Source organism: Ammospiza caudacuta, chromosome 4 (assembly GCF_027887145.1).
Source record: "Ammospiza caudacuta isolate bAmmCau1 chromosome 4, bAmmCau1.pri, whole genome shotgun sequence".
In the NCBI taxonomy this organism is placed as follows: Eukaryota; Metazoa; Chordata; class Aves; order Passeriformes; family Passerellidae; genus Ammospiza; species Ammospiza caudacuta.
The window spans coordinates 26,779,610-26,800,073 of record NC_080596.1 but is presented as its reverse complement, the minus strand read 5'-3'; the positions used below and the strand labels follow the sequence as shown (position 1 = coordinate 26,800,073).

At 39.4% G+C, this 20,464-nt stretch overlaps 1 protein-coding gene across 4 annotated transcripts in view; it reads left to right on the top strand.

The window, feature by feature from the left end:
- The window catches only part of TBC1D9 (TBC1 domain family member 9), a 44,082-nt gene that overhangs the window by 21,141 nt on the left and 2,477 nt on the right, over window positions 1-20,464 (top strand). For 2 of the 4 annotated variants that reach the window (XM_058803086.1, XM_058803088.1), the window contains exons 7-20: window positions 2,238-2,444; window positions 3,819-3,989; window positions 4,444-4,594; window positions 5,980-6,194; window positions 7,542-7,659; window positions 8,587-8,872; window positions 9,568-9,697; window positions 12,408-12,506; window positions 12,634-12,702; window positions 13,976-14,216; window positions 17,260-17,325; window positions 18,569-18,655; window positions 19,543-19,617; window positions 19,756-19,856. In XM_058803086.1, the coding sequence (XP_058659069.1) occupies window positions 2,238-2,444; window positions 3,819-3,989; window positions 4,444-4,594; window positions 5,980-6,194; window positions 7,542-7,659; window positions 8,587-8,872; window positions 9,568-9,697; window positions 12,408-12,506; window positions 12,634-12,702; window positions 13,976-14,216; window positions 17,260-17,325; window positions 18,569-18,655; window positions 19,543-19,617; window positions 19,756-19,856 (2,016 nt within the window). Of the gene's footprint in view, window positions 1-2,237; window positions 2,445-3,818; window positions 3,990-4,443; window positions 4,595-5,979; window positions 6,195-7,541; window positions 7,660-8,586; window positions 8,873-9,567; window positions 9,698-12,407; window positions 12,507-12,633; window positions 12,703-13,975; window positions 14,217-17,259; window positions 17,326-18,568; window positions 18,656-19,542; window positions 19,618-19,755; window positions 19,857-20,464 lie in introns of those variants that run through there. The other 2 variants (XM_058803087.1, XR_009274645.1) reach the window with 2 other exon arrangements.

Below are 20,464 nucleotides of genomic sequence, written 5' to 3'. Positions count from 1 at the left end.
TTTTCAAATTGGTGTGTTTCCCTTTTCAAAGCTGGTTGCTTAAAGCAGATCATCAGTAAGAAGAGTTTCTTTGATGCAATTAAAAAATAATTATGTTGGGGAGTTTTTTTATGGTTGACTTGATTTGTGGGTTAATGGAAAATTGTGGTAAGTAAATTTTGGAAGTAGTAGCAAAGCTGATGTAACCAAGGACAGTTTGGCTTGACTGAAGAACCATGGAATACTTCAAGGCACTGTTGTCCCCTGCAAATCATAAAGAGTAAAACGAGTACATGTTCAGAAACTTTGAAGTACAGGTTCTCAGCAGCTTGTTGCAACAACTTTGGTTGTTTGGGATGAGACATTCAGTTATGGTTTCACTGTTTGTCTGAAAATCAGAGGGAATGGCAGTCCTGCAGGTAAAGTGGTGGAGAAGGAGTCAAAGTCTTCATTTAACAGGACCTCTTTTCCTGAATGCAGATTCAGCAACTGCTTTTGATAGCCACAGTCACAGCTGCACAGGATTCAGAGCAGCTCCAAAGCTTTAAGAGACAGAAGTAGGTGAAGGAATAAATGCTTCTGTTTGAACAGCTTCAAGTCTCAGCACCAGCAAGAACAGTAAACCAGGGGGGTAGTGCCAGTCCTCAGAAGATCTGATCAGTACCTGTAGTAATTAAAGGAAACCTTTCTATCTAATGAAAGCTTTGGGTTAAACCTTAAGTTAATTCCAATGTTCTGTAATATCCTGGAGGTGTTTTGACAGATGAGACAATAGCAAAGCATTGATTCAGAAATTATGAAGGGGAAAGATGCTTTTCAGTGGCTGACTGCACTGCTCACTGCACCTTCAGCAGGTGCCCTCTCCAAGATAAAGCACCTCAGATATGTGTGTGTCTCTATTGAATAGGAAATAAGTGGATATCAGCTCTCATTATAGCAGAGCTCTAATTAGGCTTGCTTTAATAATGACTGTCCTGTGCCTTTAGAACCTGTATTGTGTGCTGATTGTACTCAGACAGCTTTTAAGTGGAACAGGAAACATAGGGAACACTGTTTAGCTAACTTCAATATGCTATTAGTGAAGTCCTTTAAGTTAACAAGTAGCTAGTAGATTTGTAGTTAACAGAAAAATAAAAGGAGGTGGAGAGAACAGAGAAGTGGTTTAGCCCCTGAGTGGTGCACTGCAGTCTTTAAGTCTTCAAAGAGAATGCATGAAAAATAGTTACCCTATCCATTTACCTAGAGCTATTAATATTGTAGTACTCATGTCTTACCATTGATTTCTAGTTTTAAAAAGGTTAAAGGAGCAAGAGTCAAAGTCCTAGTGAAATTAAATGTCCTGCTTTCTGTTCTGAAGGCAGTAAGTCAGTTTTCATCAAGAAATCATCTAAAGTAATAAAAGCAATAGTTCAAAGTATTTATAATTGTGATTTGTGTTTTGTTCAGTGTATGAACTGCACAAGCTTGATAGACTGATATGTTTATGAGGTAATAGTTGGTAATGTTTAGGGCACACAACTGTTACATAATTCATCAACAGTGTATGACTGATCCCTGAGATTTCTGTGTGTTAATGTGCTTTACCAAAACCTCAGGGAACTCATTCTCTGTACTCAGTAGATTGTGGTATGAGTACTGTTTACATGCTGCAGTTCAGTTCGATTAGTGACTGTTCCTGTAACAACTGAAGGCCATTGAGAAGCCTCCACCTCTCAGGGTTAGATATTTTCCTTTGTAAGGGAAGACATAGGGCTAATTTCCCTTTGTTGCAAGTTCCTGCGTACTGTTTTCACAGTATGCAGCTGTAGTACAGTTGTGCAGGAGCATCATCTCAGAAATTGTTTATTCACATGTATTGGCACTAAAAGGTAGGCCAAGGTTTCTGTGACCTGTGCTGATGATGTTAGGAAGCAAGAGAGGGATTTGGAAGTCCTACAAAAAAGCTGATAGATTTGTATCCCACAGATGGAATTTTGTTTTACTGATTATTTTAAAATGCAGTCTGAGTAAAATCAGCTAAGTAGTGCAGGGGAGTTTTGATGGAAAATGTACTGAAACCAGTTGTTTGAGGGATTACAGCCTTTATCTTTCAGGCTTGTAAGCCCTTGTATGCAAACCATGTTTTCTGGCAAAGGGTTGTCCACTGAGATTTGATATAAGGGTGGAAGGAGAATGGCTTTATTGTATTAAGATGGTTTCTTACACCAAGCAGCTTGATTACCTAAAGATCTTAAGCTGTAGCAACTGTTTGTTCCTAGGTGACAATAGTGGAAAAGGCAGACAGCTCCAGCGTGCTGCCCAGCCCACTGTCAATCAGCACGAAAAACAGAATGACATTCCTCTTTGCCAACTTGAAAGACAGAGACTTCCTTGTGCAGAGGATCTCAGACTTTCTGCAACAAACCACCTCAAAAATATACTTGGATAAAAATATTTCTGGAAGCTATATCAGCTCGGATGATGAGGTATGTGAAGGAACACGAATAATTTACTAGAAGAGGATTTTAACTGGTGTGGGGAGAGGAAGCACCTTTACGTTTTTGTAAAGCTAAACCTTTAGGCACAGAAATGTGACCTCTTTTTTGATAATGCCTTTGAGCTTAAGTGTTAAGATTTGTCAGTTAGGATATCTATCTTTTTCATGTTAAACCTAAGAGAAGTGTCATAGTTAATTAAATGGTTAATTGAATAGTACTTTTAATATCTATTTACTTGTCCAACTGAAATGTAATTCTGGAATTCTAATAATTTGAAGAAATTATCAGTTGGCACGAAACTCCTTTTATTCAAGACTTTAGCTGCTAAATCCTGTCTTTTGATTCTTCTGAAAACAATGCCTGAGCTGAGCTGGCTTGTATGTGCACTGCTAGTGAACTTTGGAACATTTGACCTAACAGGAAAAAACCAGCTCTGTCCTGGGCATCAAATGACCCTATTCTGAACCACCTCCTTACATATGTGTGCAAAGTAAATAGTTCTTAAAAGTTATGACTAGATACACTTTTTTAGGTGCTTTGAATGTCAAGCTGCCTGCTGAATTCCAGGTCATATAACAACCTCATAAATTCTGTTAAACCCAGCAAAGTATAATAATTCAGATCTCAAAGTAGAAGAGGCTTTTGTGGTGTATCATTTTGGTATGATGTTGGTATATCTCACATTCCAAGTCTGTCCTAAGCCATACCTTAGTACTGTCCTGTGGAGCCCTACCCTGTTTGCAATGTGTGTGTTCAAAGAATTTTTCTACTTGCTTTGTTGGGGGTGAGGTATAATTCCTGTGCTGTTGTATACCAGAGCATGTAGGCATGTATAGTGCTGGAACTTTTGCTGTAAATGCATCTAAGTGTTCTACCTACTGAATTATAAACACAAATTATTGTAAGCATTTACTACAATTCATAATATGACTGCATATCTAGATATGCATGACTGACTTGCAATTTCAGGCATTTGGTGTGAACTGCTCCATGAGATTTTACTATGATACAGTTTCAAAGCTGTTTGAGAAGTCAGAAAATCCTTTTTCTTCAAAACACTTTTCTTCCAAATCACAACCTAGTAGTCCTATGATGTTGCCAGATCGAGGGAGCTGTTCTATTGCCCAGGGCTACTTAGGGCTGACATTACCCTAGCAGCTCTAGTTCTAAAATTTGGTTATGTTTCAGGAGAGCTGGTGAGAAACTGGAAGCTATTCTGTTATTCTCTCTCTACTGGTTAATTTCTGCTGGCTTATGTTTTTATTAACCGTTAGCATGTATACATTTTGAGGTAAAGTGAAGTAAAAAGTCCAGACACTGGCTCATCTTTATGCCTGTATTGCTTGTGACTGCTTTCTCCAGGTGTTTACAAGGTCAAGTAGTTTAATTTCTGCCAGCCCTCACAAAAGCCTGAGCTCTGAGTCAGAGGGAGAGCGGCAATTCAACCTCAATGATAACGGAATTCCAACAGCAACTCAAGCTTTAATGACAATGTATCGGCGCAGGTCACCCGAGGAGTTCAACCCTAAGCTGGTAAAATACACTTCTGAGTGCTCCACCTGACTGGAAAGGCTGTCAGATTATGTTTGCCTTAAAACCCATGTTGCTGACCCAGAAGAGTTTGATTCTGACAGACAGTTAAGAAGAGGCAGTATTTTTCACAGAAGTAAAGGCTTGAACATATTGTTGTTTTACCAGTACAAATAACTTCACTACATAAAAGCAAATCTGGATGTAATTCAAGGGGATGTTGTTGTATTCCTGCTCCGAAGTATAACTGCTTCTCTTAGCAGCAAGGTCTACTGGCATAGAAACTGGGGAATGGGAGGAGGCAGCCCATTAAGAAGGTAACTGGACTGCAGCCAGGTTACTTCTTGCTCACTTGGAAGGTTAGGATATTGCAGGCTTTTTAGCACTCAAGATTTTAGTGCCTCAGAGTGTTAGAAAGAGAAGCTGCATCTTTATGCCTGCCTTTCTTTGCTTTTAGGCCAAGGAGTTCCTGAAGGAGCAGGCCTGGAAGATTCACTTTGCTGAATATGGCCAAGGGGTCTGTATGTATCGTACAGAGAAAACAAGAGACCTTGTGCTAAAGGGCATTCCAGAAAGCATGAGAGGGGAGCTTTGGCTGCTCTTTTCAGGTAGGTTTCCCTTTGAATGTGTCTGTGGGATATAAGCAAAGGCAAGAGGGAAGAAGGGAATTCAAAGGTGATTAAAGGTGCACATAATAAGTGTCTGAAAATATTTGGAGTAAGTAAGGCTGTGATTGTTAGCGGGCACCAGACAAGTTTAGACAAGATTTCTCCAAGACCAGCAAATGCCCTTCCTCAAACAGGCTCACATAATTAAGGAAGAATACATAAAAAGCAGAACACATGCTTGGCAACCAGAAGCCAGTTGTTTAGGGACCTTCTAGGCATTCAGCAACACCAGCAAGCCTAATTCCCATTTATTTAATAATTTCTGGATCCAGTTGAGCTTTTAGCCTTCACAGCAATTGTTGCAAGGAATTCCAAAGGATACTCTAGATGTGTGTCCACTTAAAGTTGTTTTTTTTTTTTAAGTTGAACAATTTTATTACTAGTTATATGGAAATCCATCCTACCTCAGACATTCTTCATAACCTATCACCACATGCCTTCTTTAGCTCTACCCTCCCCAAGATAATTACCACAGCTACCCACTCCACTTATGATATGAGCACAAGGGCCTTTTATCTGATGACCTCATGATGCTTTCAAGTTTGTTCTCTATTTCTTCCCCAGTAATATAGTCATGTACATTTTCTCTTTGCTGCTGGGCACTAGAGGAATGTTTTTGGAAGATAGACACAGGAATGCAGAGCTCTGTTTTGCATCCTATTAACAGCTAGTTTGGACTAATGTTCACTGTGTATCTGTAACTCATACTTTCTGTGTAGATTACTTTGTGCTACTGACGCTTGATTTTGTTTCTGGAGAAGTTGTAAAGCCAGTAGTGAAATCTCATAGCAGCTCTGTGAGCATGTAGTGGTATCCCTAAGGCTGAGTGCCCTGCCCAGGATGACAGCATCATTTTCAGAAGTAGGAGCAGAACTCATGAGTTTTTGTCTCTTGCTTTTGGCTGACATGTCATACTCTCCGCAACCAGACACTAATCTACTCTGTTCCCAGGGCATGTAGCTTTCTCAGAGACAAGTTTTGAGTTATTTAGGATAACCAAACCCACAGCCAGCTGCAGAGGGAGCTCATGATACCATGTGACTGCATAGTTGGTTTGTTCTTCACGCCTCCTGTTTCGTTCTGGCTGAGAGGGATTTTAACCTCATTATAAAATGCCTGTAGAGAAGACAGGAAGGGCTGATAATCACCAAAGCACATACTTCTAAATTTTTTAATCACCTTTAAAGAAATAATATTTTCATATTTGCTTTTAGAGTTCTTGGTGACACTTGGAATGGAAGGGGAGCAGACTGTCATGTTGAAGTACTGTACCTGCTAAACCTTCCATTTTCTCCTGGTTTTTTACGCTGTTCTCCTACTCCTAGGAGCCATTAATGAAATGACCACTCATCCTGGCTATTATGAGGACCTAGTGGAGAAATCAATGGGAAAATACAATCTTGCTACAGAAGAGATAGAGAGGGATCTGCACCGCTCCCTTCCAGAGCACCCTGCATTCCAGAATGAGATGGGTATTGCTGCTTTAAGGAGAGTCTTGACAGCTTATGCTTTCAGAAATCCAAACATAGGATATTGCCAGGTAATTGAAATCCCCTGCACTCCTTCAGTTTCTGGAGTTCCAGTTCTGTCCTTGCAGTCTGTTCCTTCAGTCATGCATGTGAGGGTTTGGCTGTGTGAAGCACACTGAGCTGTGGATGGTGCTGTGAGCTCAGTGCTGCAGAGAGGCAGGAATGCTGAGGCCAGAGGGATGTCACACAAGGACCTGCTCTAGCAGCACTATTAGCAGCACACATTGAGAGATTTTCTGTAAGCATAATTTCTGCTCATAAATCTACAAACTGGACAGATGATAACAGAGCTGTCTACAGAAAATGACAATGTACCCTGAAGAAAGGTTATTTTCATATTAACAAAAAATACCCTCAAAACCAAAACACATTGTGTTCAGTCTTAAGTTTTTATCTATTTTTACCTGTCCATCTTATAATGAAATGTTATTCAATGTATTAGTTATAACCCTCCAGAACCTCCTTTCCTCTTTCAATGATGCCATGTCATCATTCAAAACAATGAAAAGAAACAAAACCAGAAAACAACTGAAAAACCAAGCAAAAACCCCCCAAACACTTGGGAAAAAATAAAGTATCCTAGGAGATATCACTGGGAGTCATAACCATATATCTGTGGAGTTAATGCTGACCCCAGTGCATGGTTTTGAGGTTCTTATACCCATAATTCAAGTCACTAGTTTCTGGTCCTAAATATTTCTTTCATACTATATAATTTTGGTTTATCGCTGGGTCTTTTTTTGCCTTCCTACATACTTTTGCAAAGAAGAAACTTAGATTTATTAGTGTTAAGAAGCCTTATTAATGTCTAACTTTTAAGACTTCCAGATGCAACTTGAGTAAGTGCAAGCAGCTGTAACAAGATGCCATCATAAATTATTTAATGACACATGAGGTACTAAGTAATAGCTACAACGTTTTTAAAGATTATTTAACAGAGAAGCAGTAGAAAGACATTTCAGTTCTGGTCCCTAGAACTGTCACAGTAATTAATAACCTTGAGGTTTGGTTCAGCTACAGTGAGAATTCAGGCACATCACTAGTGCTGTGGGAGGTGTTCTGGCTGCACCAGACCCAGATTCCCCAAGAGCACCTATGGCAGAATATCAGTAGCAGTGTAACAGATGCTTGCAGACCTGGCTCAGCCCTTGATTAGGAAGAAAAATCTTGATTTCTTAAAAAAAAAAAATCTGCCACACAAAACAAACAACCCAAAAAAACCCACCAAAAAGCCCCAGTGAAACAACAACAAAACGAAAGAAAAGCCTTACAATTTTCTGTGATTTGAAGTTTCCTAACCACTTTTCCGCCCAGGTACAGTGCTAGATATTAAATAATTGTATTTCCCTTTCTTTTAGGCTATGAATATTGTCACTTCAGTGCTCCTCCTTTATGCAAAAGAGGAGGAAGCTTTCTGGCTGCTGGTGGCTCTGTGTGAGCGTATGCTGCCTGACTACTACAACACAAGAGTTGTTGGTATGCTTTGGGGACATGTTTGAAATGACACTATAAAAACTGACCAAATGAACTGGTGTTATTTGTACTGAAACAAATATATGGGTGGGTGCATCTGTGCATGCTGGTGATGAGCCAGCCTGCTCAGGAGAATAAAGGCAATTTCCTAAAGAGGTAATGTTATTGTTAATAGTTTATCACCTACTCAGGGTCAGATGACATTCTAAATTGGGGTTAAGTAAAGTAGATTGTTAAGAAAAGATGGGAGGCTAAAATTTGAGTTTTAGATGATCCAATTAGCTGATTAAGGTAAGGTGGAAACAGGAGCTTTAGCAGTTTGCAATAGAAGTCTTTGTGCCTGTACCTCTGATGTGGAAGGGCACAAATATCAGAAAGCTGTTGTTGTCAGATGAGCTTCCTTGTGCATGTCAAAGACAGTGACTTCAATTTATCATGGAATCTGCTTTTACTATAGCTCACAAATACTTGAGATACTCAGCCTTAGAAATTGTTCTTCCTGGCCTGTTTAAAACAGTAATATTGTGGCATGGGAATGTATAATACAGAGTTCTCTTGAAGTAAATGTGAACCCTCACAGTCACTCTGGCCTCATTCAACAGGTGATGCTGAGGTCTTGCTCCAATTAGTAATGGTAATATCAAGCCACTATTTAACTTCTGCTACTGCTAGACCAAATTACTCTGTTCTTATTTATTCTGAAGTGTATTATTAAAACAGAAAAAAACTTATTAGAGTTCAATTTGTATGTATAGTAGTGTAGTGGAGTCTATTACTCATTTGAAAGTGAGAAAATGTGCATAAGCACCATGCAAAATATTCTTAGGATTTTTATTTATATACATAAAATATATAGGAGTTTTTTTCCTGCCCTAAATGGCAATGTATCAGTTGCTCCTGAATTAATTCAGCCTTATTTATCTTCAACAGGAGCATTGGTGGATCAGGGTGTCTTTGAAGAGTTGGCTCGTGACTACATTCCACAGCTTTATGACTGCATGCAGGATTTGGGTGTAATCTCCACCATCTCCCTGTCCTGGTTCCTCACTCTTTTCCTCAGTGTAATGCCATTTGAAAGTGCAGTGGTAGTTGTGGATTGTTTCTTCTGTGAAGGAATAAAGGTGATATTTCAGTTAGCACTCGCTGTCCTCGAAGCTAATGTAGACAAGTTGCTTAACTGTAAAGATGATGGAGAAGCCATGACAGTCTTGGGAAGGTATTTATTACAGAAAATTAAGTATCTTCGTTTTTGTGGTTTTGGTTTTTTTTTTTTTTTGCTTGCTTTTCTGATTTGTATTCTATGTTGAAATACTAAATTTAAACCAGTATCTTATATGTAAACCTTTTACATACTTGTAGTCTCCTCTCGTCCATGTAAGGTGCTCCTTATATTATTTTAAAATAATGCTAAGTGACCAACAAGATGCAAATTCTTCTTTCAAGACATTCGAATAAACTTCCCAACCTAGTTTTAGAAATTTAACTTGATTCATTATTTTAGTGGATTACATGGGTTTTGTTACTTCAGCCTGCTATCTTTTATGTATTAAGAAAAAGCCTTGGTGTTAAGGAAGATTGTTTTGGGAATAGACTAAGTTGGACTCAGAATAATTAGATAGGATCTTGAAAAAATAGATTTCAGTGGCTTGAGTCTATCAGAACTAGTGCTGCTGAGTGTAACTTCTGCTTTTCTTGGGCTTGGTAGTGGTGTTTAGTTTTCCATATGCTTCTGGAACTTTGGAATTTTTTCATAATAGATTTCAGTAGTAAAACCTTAACTGTTCCTAGAGAATGGTTTTATCACTTCTACATGTAATAATCAATATGTAACCTGTATGCTGTTAACCCTCAGAAGGGAGGGCATACAAATTTATCTTGAATTTCTCATTTCTTTATTTTTTTTCCCACCAGATACTTGGACAGTGTAACTAATAAGGACAGTACTCTTCCTCCCATTCCTCATCTTCACTCCCTGCTCAGTGATGATGTAGAGCCTTATCCTGAGGTGGATATCTTCAGGCTAATCAGGTCTTCCTATGAGGTAGGATAAGACTTCTTAACAGGAACTTACCAACTAACACAGCTTCTGCTCCACAGAGGAGTTTGATACTCTAGTTTGGCTTTGCTTGAAACAGAAAGGACATAAAAGAAATGCAGACTCATCTGAGAGACCTGAAATGGAGCAAGGAAGAGGAGTTAGACTTTCTTCTTCTTTTAACCAAGACTTTTAATTGGAACTGTTTTCAGAGAAGTGTGAGGCCTCAAAGGAGAGCAGCCCACAACCAAAAAGTGATTTACTAACAAAAGGCTGAACTTTTAATTTGAAAGGAGTTAATTCTCATTTAAGCTTTTTTGTGCTTTTCCAAACTGAAATAGTAGTGAAATCTGTATGATTTCAGAAGACCTTTCTTTTATCAGTGAAACTTTGTTTTAAAAGTGCTGATTTTGACCATGGGCCACTATATTCTCTACTATCACCAAAGCTAAAAGAAAATCCAAGTGAAAGGAGTTGCTAATAACTAATATCTATTAAAGGGCAGGACAAAGCCTGCAAAACCAGCTAAAATCTGCACTGCTTTAATTGTCCTTAAATTTAAAAAAAAAAAGCCATCAGTTAAAATATGTCTGGTTACTCTTACATACCCATATTTTATAAAAATCAAGGAAAAACTGTAAAGATTTTTTTCTCTTTAATTTCCATTATTCCCTTCCATTGATATGGAGTTGATTTACACTTAGCAATAGCACAGCTTTCTACAAAGGCACTTCCTATGGCCCTAAGCCCCCCTTGCTTTAATACACCAAATTTAATAAGGAAGTAGGCAGTCCTTAGTGTGTTCTGTGCTGAAGGGGAAAGTGTGTCAGGATAGATGGATGTTTGGTAGATGTCAGAATGGCCAGCAAGGTGTTAATGTGAAGTTGTGTTTGCCATGCATTTTTCCATTTTCCTCATCATGAAGATTGCTTGCATTGGCTTAACTGCTCTAAAATGAATCATCTGACTGCGTGCAGAGCTAGTTTGTCTTTTTGGGGCTTTGGCAGCACAGAACCTTCTATGTCCTTCTAGGTAAATAACCAACTGCTCTTCAGTATAATTAGGCAAAACAAGTTGCATGGTGAGTGAGGAACCATGAGGAAAGCAGGAGCTGCTTGCAAAGAGAGAATTCATTTCAAGAAAGTTGCTGTTAATTAATTTATTTTAAAAACCCTAATAATTCTATAGTAAACTGCATAATAACTGGAGTTTTAAAAGCCTGTGCATAACTCACTAGCTGTCTGTGGAGTGTAGACTCACAATCGAAGCTGTTACATGTTTAACTCATTTAATTTGTGTGTTAGCTAGTTAGGAAAAAAATTGCCCTTCAACATTTCAGCCATGTGTAGAGTGGTGTCTGGCCATACTAACTCGAGAACTGACACTGGAAGGTCTGGGCTGTGGAAAGGTTTGATACAGCTTTGACCTTGAACAGGTGACATCTTTCCAACAACCCCTTGTACAATTTGAAATTTAGCATGGACAAAGGACCATTCCCAGACGGTAATCACCTGCAACCTTGCTCTTTTGAAGACTACGTGAGTTTTAGTATTATGGATGGGAACAGACCATCTTATTTGGCCCTCCAGTCCAGTAAATAAACTGATTACTGGAATAGGTGTAGCCTCAGAAGATCTGTCGTTTGAAGCTTTTGTGAATACCTGAAATACCTCTGTGATACCTGATATTCATTAATATCTACATTCTGCATGTTTATCTACATTCTATTTTTGTCAAGACTTCTTCATCTGCAACATGCTCACAAGTACATGAAGCATTTTTTTACTCCCTAGGTACAGGATAAAGATGAACACCTTTATAGATAAACGCAGCTTTAAGCATGAATTTCATTTTACAAGGATATGCCAGCATATTATGACCTGCTTATGTAGATGCACTTGCACTGGAAATATAAATCCATCTTCTATGAAAGTGTGTCCTGCCACCCCTTTATGCTTTACATGTGGTGCAGTTGATGTCTGGCATTTTTGTTCCTGCTGATCATCTGTGCATTCCTAGGCGTGTGGATTTTGGATGGCAAGAAACGTCTGCTTATAATACTTCTACAGAAACGAATCTTAGGGATTTGGCATTCCTCTGCATATGAAAACATGGAATATTATTCCTAATAGGTTTTCCCCCTATGATGCTTTTGTAGTATGTGCAGGAGCTCCCTGACACTGTTATGTGCATTTTTGAAAAAACTTCTGAAAATAAGACTTGGGTATTAAAGAGCATCTTTTCCTAGTGGAAATTGCATTCTTGCTACTTTGTTTCAGATCCTCAGAATGTAAGGACTGCTGTACTGTCTCAGCCATTAGAGATCCAGCTAGTTTAATATTCTCTTTCTGTTGTGATTATGAGACATTCCAGGACAAGCTGAAATATAACTCTGCAGGAGGACTTACCGAACAGTCTATTCACAGAGGCTTGCCAAGCAAGAAGTTTCTACCTTCTGAGATTACAGTTTGAAATGAGAGAGTTTGAAATTGAATACAGACCTTTCAAATTAAAATAAGCTATTGGGAAAAATAAAATCTAGTGATATAGTCCTAAAGTCTTTGTAATTTTGTAGTGTGTTTGAAAAATGCAATAACAGCAGTTTCATTTGTGGTACATCACAAAATTAAATTAATTTTTCTAATAAATTAAAGGCAAGCTGAATATTCTGAATATTAATACACAGACAATCATGTACTGCTTTTTCTCTTTCAAGAAATTTGGAAGTATCCGGGCAGATTTAATTGAACAAATGAGATTCAAACAAAGACTGAAAGTCATCCAAACCCTCGAAGATACTACAAAGCGCAATGTGGTCAGTACTGAAATATAATATAATAATGTGCTTTGCACAGAATAAGTTTAGTCAGTTTCTGAACTTAACTTAGCTTTTCAGTGAAACATGAATTTCTAATCTGTAACTGTTGATGTTGTTTCCAAAGGTACGGACTATTGTGACAGAGACTTCTTTCACTATCGATGAACTGGAGGAACTGTATGCGCTTTTCAAGGTAAAGCGAAGTGAAGATAAGGTCATGTGCCTCTAGGAGGTGTAAATGTTCATTTTGGTGTGGGAATCTGTCTTTTCTAAGCACCAAGTCAAGTCTGTCAGTTATTGTTTGGTATCTTGATACAAACTTGGATTAGCTGCTGTATTGTTGATACACAAAAAAATCCTAAACTCAAGCAGTTTTTAAAACATTGAGAAAGGTTTAGTTCACTAATTGATTTGTCCATGGAAAAAAAAATATACTGCTAAAAATATAAAATGAAAAATGGGATAGAGGCTTTTGATCAGTCATTAGAAACTAAACATATGTGTCTCTCTACCTGACCCAAGTTTTGGAATTTATCACAATTATTCTGTTATCTCAGATAGTTAATACTTCTGTATAGCAGTAGCTGATTTTTGCTATTTTAATGCTTTAATGCATTAAATGGGAATTAAATGCCACGAAGTGATGTGTCTTTGTAAGTTGGTTGTACAACAGTGCCATCACATCCACAAATGTAAAGGTGGGCATTTAAATGTGTTAGCTTCACCTTCCTGCACAGTGTCTTAAGTTACTTTCTTCCTCTTTTTTGTTATGACAAGAGATTTTTTTAAAATATCATGAAGAATTTATATCCTGTTAATTTCCCATCTGTAACAAAAAGTCCTAGTTGTCCAAATCCTGCAGTGCCTTCTTTCAGTCTTCCATGAAATCAGTGAGACCAAGTCCCACAGTCTTCCTGGTTAATCACTGTGCAGTGATGGGATCTTCTCTAAGCTTCTGAATTGTTTTGAATTAGATTCTGGCAAAATCAGCCCCAGAACCTCCACTGACTTCAGTAAGACTGAAAGAACAGTGCATTATTCACTGTTTTTGAGAATCTACAAGAAATATTTCAAATCAACAGCTATTTTAATATGAGTAAGGAATAAATAAAGATTTCACGAGCCTTCTAACTTAGCTGCATGATGAGGCTGACTAAGCACAACAAGCCTGGGAAGTCACAGCTCTGGCCAAAACAGATATTTCATGTTTCATCTAACTGAAAGGCAGAAAAAGTTTTGCTTTATCTTCTTTTTTCCTTTTTTTTAGTAGAGGGGTGGTTTTTTATGCTATTTGGAGGAGAAACCCCTTCCAAAAGCAGAAGGGCTGGATAAATTGAAACTCATCTGTTATGTCGCATTGTTTTAAGAATGCATGTGAAGAGTTGTTTGGAATTGTTTTTATCATGGAGGGCGATGAATTGTTCCTAGAGGTGCTGACGGTGTCCTGGTGTTTGCCCTCTGTTCAGGCAGAGCACCTGACGAGCTGCTACTGGGGAGGGACCAGCAATGCCACGGAGCGGCACGACCCCAGCCTGCCCTACCTGGAGCAGTACCGCATCGACTTCGAGCAGTTCAAGGGCATGTTTGCCCTCCTGTTCCCCTGGGCCTGCGGCACCCACTCTGACACGCTGGCTGCCCGCCTCTTCAGGCTGCTGGATGAGAATGGAGATCTGCTCATCAACTTCCGGGAATTCGTCTCTGGCCTGAGTAAGGCGGATCCACGGCACTCTCAAACTAACGTGACAAACCAGTTTGTTTCTGTTCAGCTCGTTTTATCGTGCCTGTGGCAGTGGTTCCCTCAGACCTTAGCAGGTGAATCTGCATTAGGCAGTAGTGTATCACACTGGGACAAGGACAGTACATGAGCAGATCCATTAGGATCTGAGGATTTCACTGGCTGCTAACTCTCAACACAAAATCTAACTGCAACACAGGTGCTTAATGGTGTGTTTCTCTAGGCATTAGGTAGAGTGTGAGGTACTACCTCTCTTGCTTCTGAAATCAGTAACCAAAACTGCAGAGAGCAGTTTGGAAGTCCCCTGAAAAGGAGAAAACGGAGGTGCAGGTCAGAGAGGGAGGCTGAATGTTTTAGTCCTGAAGAAGCAAGATTTCAGGACATGAAAAAGGACATTGTGAGCCCCAGGATTAGCGTGAGGAAGCAAAGATGAGGCAGGAGCCAGCCCCTCCTTTTTTAAATATGGCAGGAGTTGTTTGCTGTAAGTGACCAACATCTCACCATCTACCATGTGTCATTTCGTGGCAATGTGGCATTTCTGCCAGCTCTGTATTTTGATTCTTTTTGAGAGTGAAAAGGTTTCCTTGTCTGGCTTTCAGCAGCTCTTTGTTAATTAACTATGTTTAAGCATTGAGGCTCCAAATGCAGCCTTGCATTAAACCTCTGTACAGAAGTAGAAGCACTTGTTCTCTTGTAAGTGCAAAGTAGCTCTGACAGTAAAACTGGCTGCACACCTCCCTTTCACACCACCCCAAAAATCCCAGTGTTTCTTGTGGTGCAGTGATTTTGTATTTGAGGTACTGTTCCATGTAACACACTGGGGCCTTTTGGGGACCCAGAAGTTAACCACTCTTCCAGTTTCCAGGATGCTGTCAGTAACAGTCAGCCAGCTATTGATTGAGACAGCAAATTTTGGAGCCAGTAATGAGTAACATGAACAAGGGCCAGTATTGAGCACTGTGAGCAGAAATGCATGTGAAGTGCACAGATGTGGCAGTAAGCTAACATGACTGAACCAAAACCTTCAGTGGGCAAAACAATTATAAATGCTCATTCTGAAATCTGGTATTTTTCAGAAACTAAGCCCACTGTGGTGTAATTTGAAAACCTTCTTTTTTTACTCCCCTAAAAAGTAAATCAACCCTGCTGACACCTTTTTCAGTTGAGAAGCACGTGAGTGGTAAGGACAACATAGTCAAGAACAATGGACCTGTTTGAGCATATTTCACCATGCCCCAGGACTTCTAATCATTCAATTTCTTTTTCATTGTCCCTACAACAAATAGGTCATGAACCTCCTACTTCAGGTGCCTCTAGGGCCTCAGCTGAGCAAAGATGGAATAACTTTGTGCATTCTTTATGTTTACTCTGTGCCCTGTTACAATAATATAGCCCAAATATAGGAGTGGTTTGCCCAGTGAGTTGTGCTGCTCAGAAGAGGTTTTCAGCCTTGGTGAGGAGCTCTTTAAATTATTCACTCTTACAAAGCTCCCCTGCACTCCTGTAACACACTGCATGATAGCATGACAGCTGTTGCCTGCACATCCAAGTAAGCTGCAGAGATCTCTGCATGGATTCCAAGTGGCCTCCTGCCTCCCGTCGTGTTTGGCAGTGCCCCCTTCTCAGAGCACACAGCTCCCCACTCCTCCAGTGGCTGCTGCTGACTGCAGTCCTTGGCACAGCCTCCTGTCAGAGTCAGCACCACGAAAGCTGTGTCTTACAAGGAGTACTTGAGTGTATTTTATTTTCTTTTTGCAAGCAGGGTTTTGTCGGCCACAGAGTGCAGGAGATTGAAAAAGCAGAGTGGTAACCTCACCACTTCTCCATGCCTTTCAGAGGCAGGATCACCTCCCTTGACCTGCTGGCAATACTCTTCCTAATTTTGAGCAGAAAGGAAGGAGGGAAAAGTGTGCATCAGGAAGCACATACAGATTTTTCTCAAATTCTAGCTATGGAGATTTTCAGTTCTCTTCAAATCTGGGGACAGAGAGAGCAGCAAGCCTACATGTGTCACCCTGTGCCCTGAATCCTATTTTGCAGTTTCTGTTGATGGAGGATGCACAAGTGCAGCCCATTCTGTCCTTTGGTTATGTCATGTTGCCTTTACCAGAAGAGAATGCATTATCTGCATGGTGTGATACACCAGATGGGAACATAATGAGCTTTTGTGCTTAAAAAGGACCATGTTGACAGCAAAATGGCTCATGTGGTTGTGCTCAACTTTTTTTTGGCCTAACACCTGTATTTATTGGAGTGTGAGGCTTTACCAGAGACTGTGACTGTTAGTACTTGCCACACCACACTCTGCAGTTTGCATAGCAGAGGTACATTGACAGTCACCTATAAGGTAAAATAAATCTCTGCACTATCTAATTAGTAGAAGTTCATTTATTTATGGATGGCATGTCACAACAAGTGAGATGTATGAAAGTCTGATTATCTCTTATTTAGTTACTTGAAAATTAACTACTGTCCATTTAATTAATTGGAAGGAGGGGCTTCAATAGACCTCTCAGATTTCATACAGTGTAGATGTGGAAAAATCACTAGAAAGCATTGCCTGAACATCAATTTAGCCCATGGCTAAGTATGATTAATGCTGTTTATTTGAATTTAGCTCTTTTTTTAAATTTTTTTGGTAAATATCATACTGCTCTGAGACATGTGATGTTGTTATTAGATCCTCAGACCAGAAAGTTTGAAGTCCACACAAAAAACGTCTTGTTAAGTTCCAGCTGGAGGCCTTTCTGAGTGATAATGCCATAACCACAGACAGTTTTATGAAATAGGCATTTTAAAAAGGAGCCAAGATTGCAGTACGAAATTCAGGGTAGATTTGTCTGTGTTCTCTTACTGTTTTTACTGTGTGAAGTCGAGTGACTGCCTTATGATCTTGAGCTTTAAAGGGATAGAGTACCTCCCAGCAGAGTGAATGTAGCAGCTGTTATTGTGGCAATAACAAGTCAAATGGCACAGAATGCTGACTAGTAATGTACTGCATGTAATGTTGTGTAGGTGCAGCATGCCATGGAGACCTGACAGAGAAGCTGAAGCTACTGTATAAAATGCATGTTTTGCCTGGTAAGTAAATGATGTTAAAATAGCTCTTGTTTTGCTGAGAACAGGAATTTGGAGCAGAGTTGTTTATGACTGGCTTTCCCAATTAAAAATTAATTTGTGGGAATTAGTGTATCTGTTTATGCAGCAGTAAAATAAGGAAGCTTCTACTCTAACCAGACAGATTTGGAAAGTCTGAAAGCCCCCTCACAGCCCTGAATTGTTCCCTGCACAAACATATAAATGTCTCTTGCCTGTTAAGCTGGGGTTGGTGATATCCTCCAGGCATAAGTCCAGTGTTCTTCAGCATATGTTACCACAATGCACTCCATTTAAGCGTTGGAAAATTAAGCTAGTTTGAAATGTTCCTGCATGTCCTGGCTCCTCATTTCTGTCCCCAGGCTTTCTTCTTGATTTCCCCTTTGGGCTGGCACAAGTGTTGGTAGGGAGAAGCTCCAGATGGTTTCACAGATGTGTTTTCCAGGGAGCTGTACAAAGCTGGGCTCAGCTAAGTGAGAGAGGCAGTTCAGGGTGGAGAGGGGATGAAAACACCTCAGAGCAGTTGTGAAAATTCTCTGCTGGAGCTGTGTCCTCTCTGGCTTGTCACCCACATGCCATAAAGAACCCACTGCTGTCCTTACTGAACATTGCTGCTGCTTGGGTAGTTTAGTTCTTGTGCACATCTACATGCTGTGGTAAACATATCTAAAAACTTTAGAGGACATTCCCCTTTGTGTACTTTGAACATGGCTGATTGCTCCCAACTTGTTTTGTTTGGAGGCCTGAGTGATTCAGTAATTTAAATGGGAAAAAATACTTTCAAATACTTCAAATACTTTCTAAAAATACTTTAAAAAGACATTGAACTATTACCAAAAATATCTGGTTTTAAGAATGCAGTTTCTCATATCTGGGGACTGGCAAGCTCATTCCAAATGATGAGAGGTTGTTTCAAGGTAGGAAAGAGGGCAAACCCTGCTTAGGACACACTGAGCTGTACAGAAGAAAGTAATGGAAGTTGGCATGGGAGGATGTGTAAGCCAGCCTCTAGAAGCAAACAGCTCCTTGTGATACAGTATTGGATGTTGGGAAGGAGCCAATTGAGGTCCAGTTGTTCATCTCCTGTGAGTTAAAAAGAGATGATTCCTAGCACATCAAACCCTTGTACTTCTAGAAATCTACATTCTAAATGTATTAATGGAAATATCTTTCAGTTTTTAATTAAAGGGTGAAATTTTTAATGAAAGAATCTTACTGTGTTGCTTAGATCCATCCCCTGAGCAAGAAGAGCCAGACTCTGCTTTTGAAGCTACTCAGTACTTTTTTGAGGACATCACACCAGACTGTACACATGGTAGGCATCTTCTGTCTTGGGCATGGGAAGATGAGGTGATGCATTTCACTCAACATGTCTTTTTAGGGAGCTACTTTTTAATTGGATTAAACTTCGTTAGCAAAGTATTCTCTGGAAAAAGTATTATGAAGCATTTGTATGCGTGTTGATATCTTGAGAGGTGCAGGCATGTGTACACTCAGAGTCCCCCTGAATTGTGCATTGCAGAAGTACTTGTAGAATAACTCCATGTGTTGTAATAGAAGTAATTTTGTGAAGAACAAGAATAAATAGATTGGCTTTCAAGATGTATCTGGATCAGAACTTAAAACATTCTAAAACACAGAGAGCAAAAGATACATCAAAATGTAGTTCAGCAGTTTGAAATCTCATGTGCCCTTACGAGAGCCAGGGCCTCATCACTTCTGCTTTATTGACTTTCTCTTTCTTGTTATACTTGATGTGAAGTTTCTTTTTGATTCAAGAAAAATATAACCCATCCTTCAGGTTATAAGTGGGAGGAAAGTTGTTTGAAAATACAGGTAAGAGTTAATAGTCTAGAAATGGCAATTTCAGCTCCTGAGAGGCAAGAGGATGCACTAGTACAATCACCAAGCATGTATCATGCTAGGAGGTGTGTTGTGTTAGCATGGGTTAATCATTTTACTATGTGGACAAAACCTAAGGTTGTCCCAGCCTAAGCAGTGACAGTATAAATTAAATGGAATTTATGGGCAGGTTTAAGGGTAAACAAAGCCAGAATTTATACCTGCAATTTTTCTCTGCTTTTTTTGCAGAGTTTGTAAATATTTGTAAACATTTTGTTATTTTGCACTGTGCATGTGAAAACAATGTCTGTATCTAAACCCACACTGATCTCTCTCTCCCCCTGCCCCTCCACGTCCTAGTTGTTGGCCTAGACAGCAGGAGCAAACATGGAGTAGATGATGGGTTTGTTACAGTGAGTCTGAAAACAGACAAAGGTATGCTTGGTGTCTCCTTGTGAGTTACATCTTTCATTTCATGTAAAGATGCTCCTTTTGAAAACGGGGAATAAAGGGAATAATTTGAGGTTTCTTCATGGACTTTTTCTCCCTCTCTGGGTAATTTGTTGGCAATAGGCAAGAAGAGCTCACAAGAGAATCGAAATTACCTGAGAATGTGGAGCCAAGAGAATAAATCCAAAGCAAAAAACACAAAGGACTTACCCAAGCTAAATCAGGTACTTCTGCTGCCACTTTTCATTAAATTTAAACTTTCTTCACATATCTATAAATATTCAATGTATTAACACTGAACAGAGGTTTTATTTTGAGCAGATACTTTTTTACCAGAGTAGCAGTCAACTGATTGCAGAAGTTTATTGTTTACAAAATAGTTTTAACTGGCATTCAGCTCCCAAAACATCCCAAAAATGAGATACACACATGTAGGAAAGGTAAAACATATTATTTTGATCTTTAGACAAAGGATGTGACGCTGAATATCACCAGCCAGCTCTTCATGTCTAATAAGCATAACCTGAAAGAGTATTTTGTGTTTTGTAGTTTGTACTGCTAGTCTCAATCCCCTCAGATCCACAGCTGCTGGGGAGGAGGAGGAGACCCATTGGGATAGCTCTTTCCTCCAGAGAATGTAGGGAAGGTTTATTTCCTGTAGAACAGTGATTCTTACTTAAGGTAGCCCTGAGCAAATCTTCCCATCTCATTTGTCAGTTTTGAATTTCAAATAATTGTATCCAACTAAGTTACTCCTGTCAGCTAAATGCTGCAGGACTTGATTGTTCATTACTTCTCATCAGTTTTAGCAAACCCTTAGTTATACTTAGCA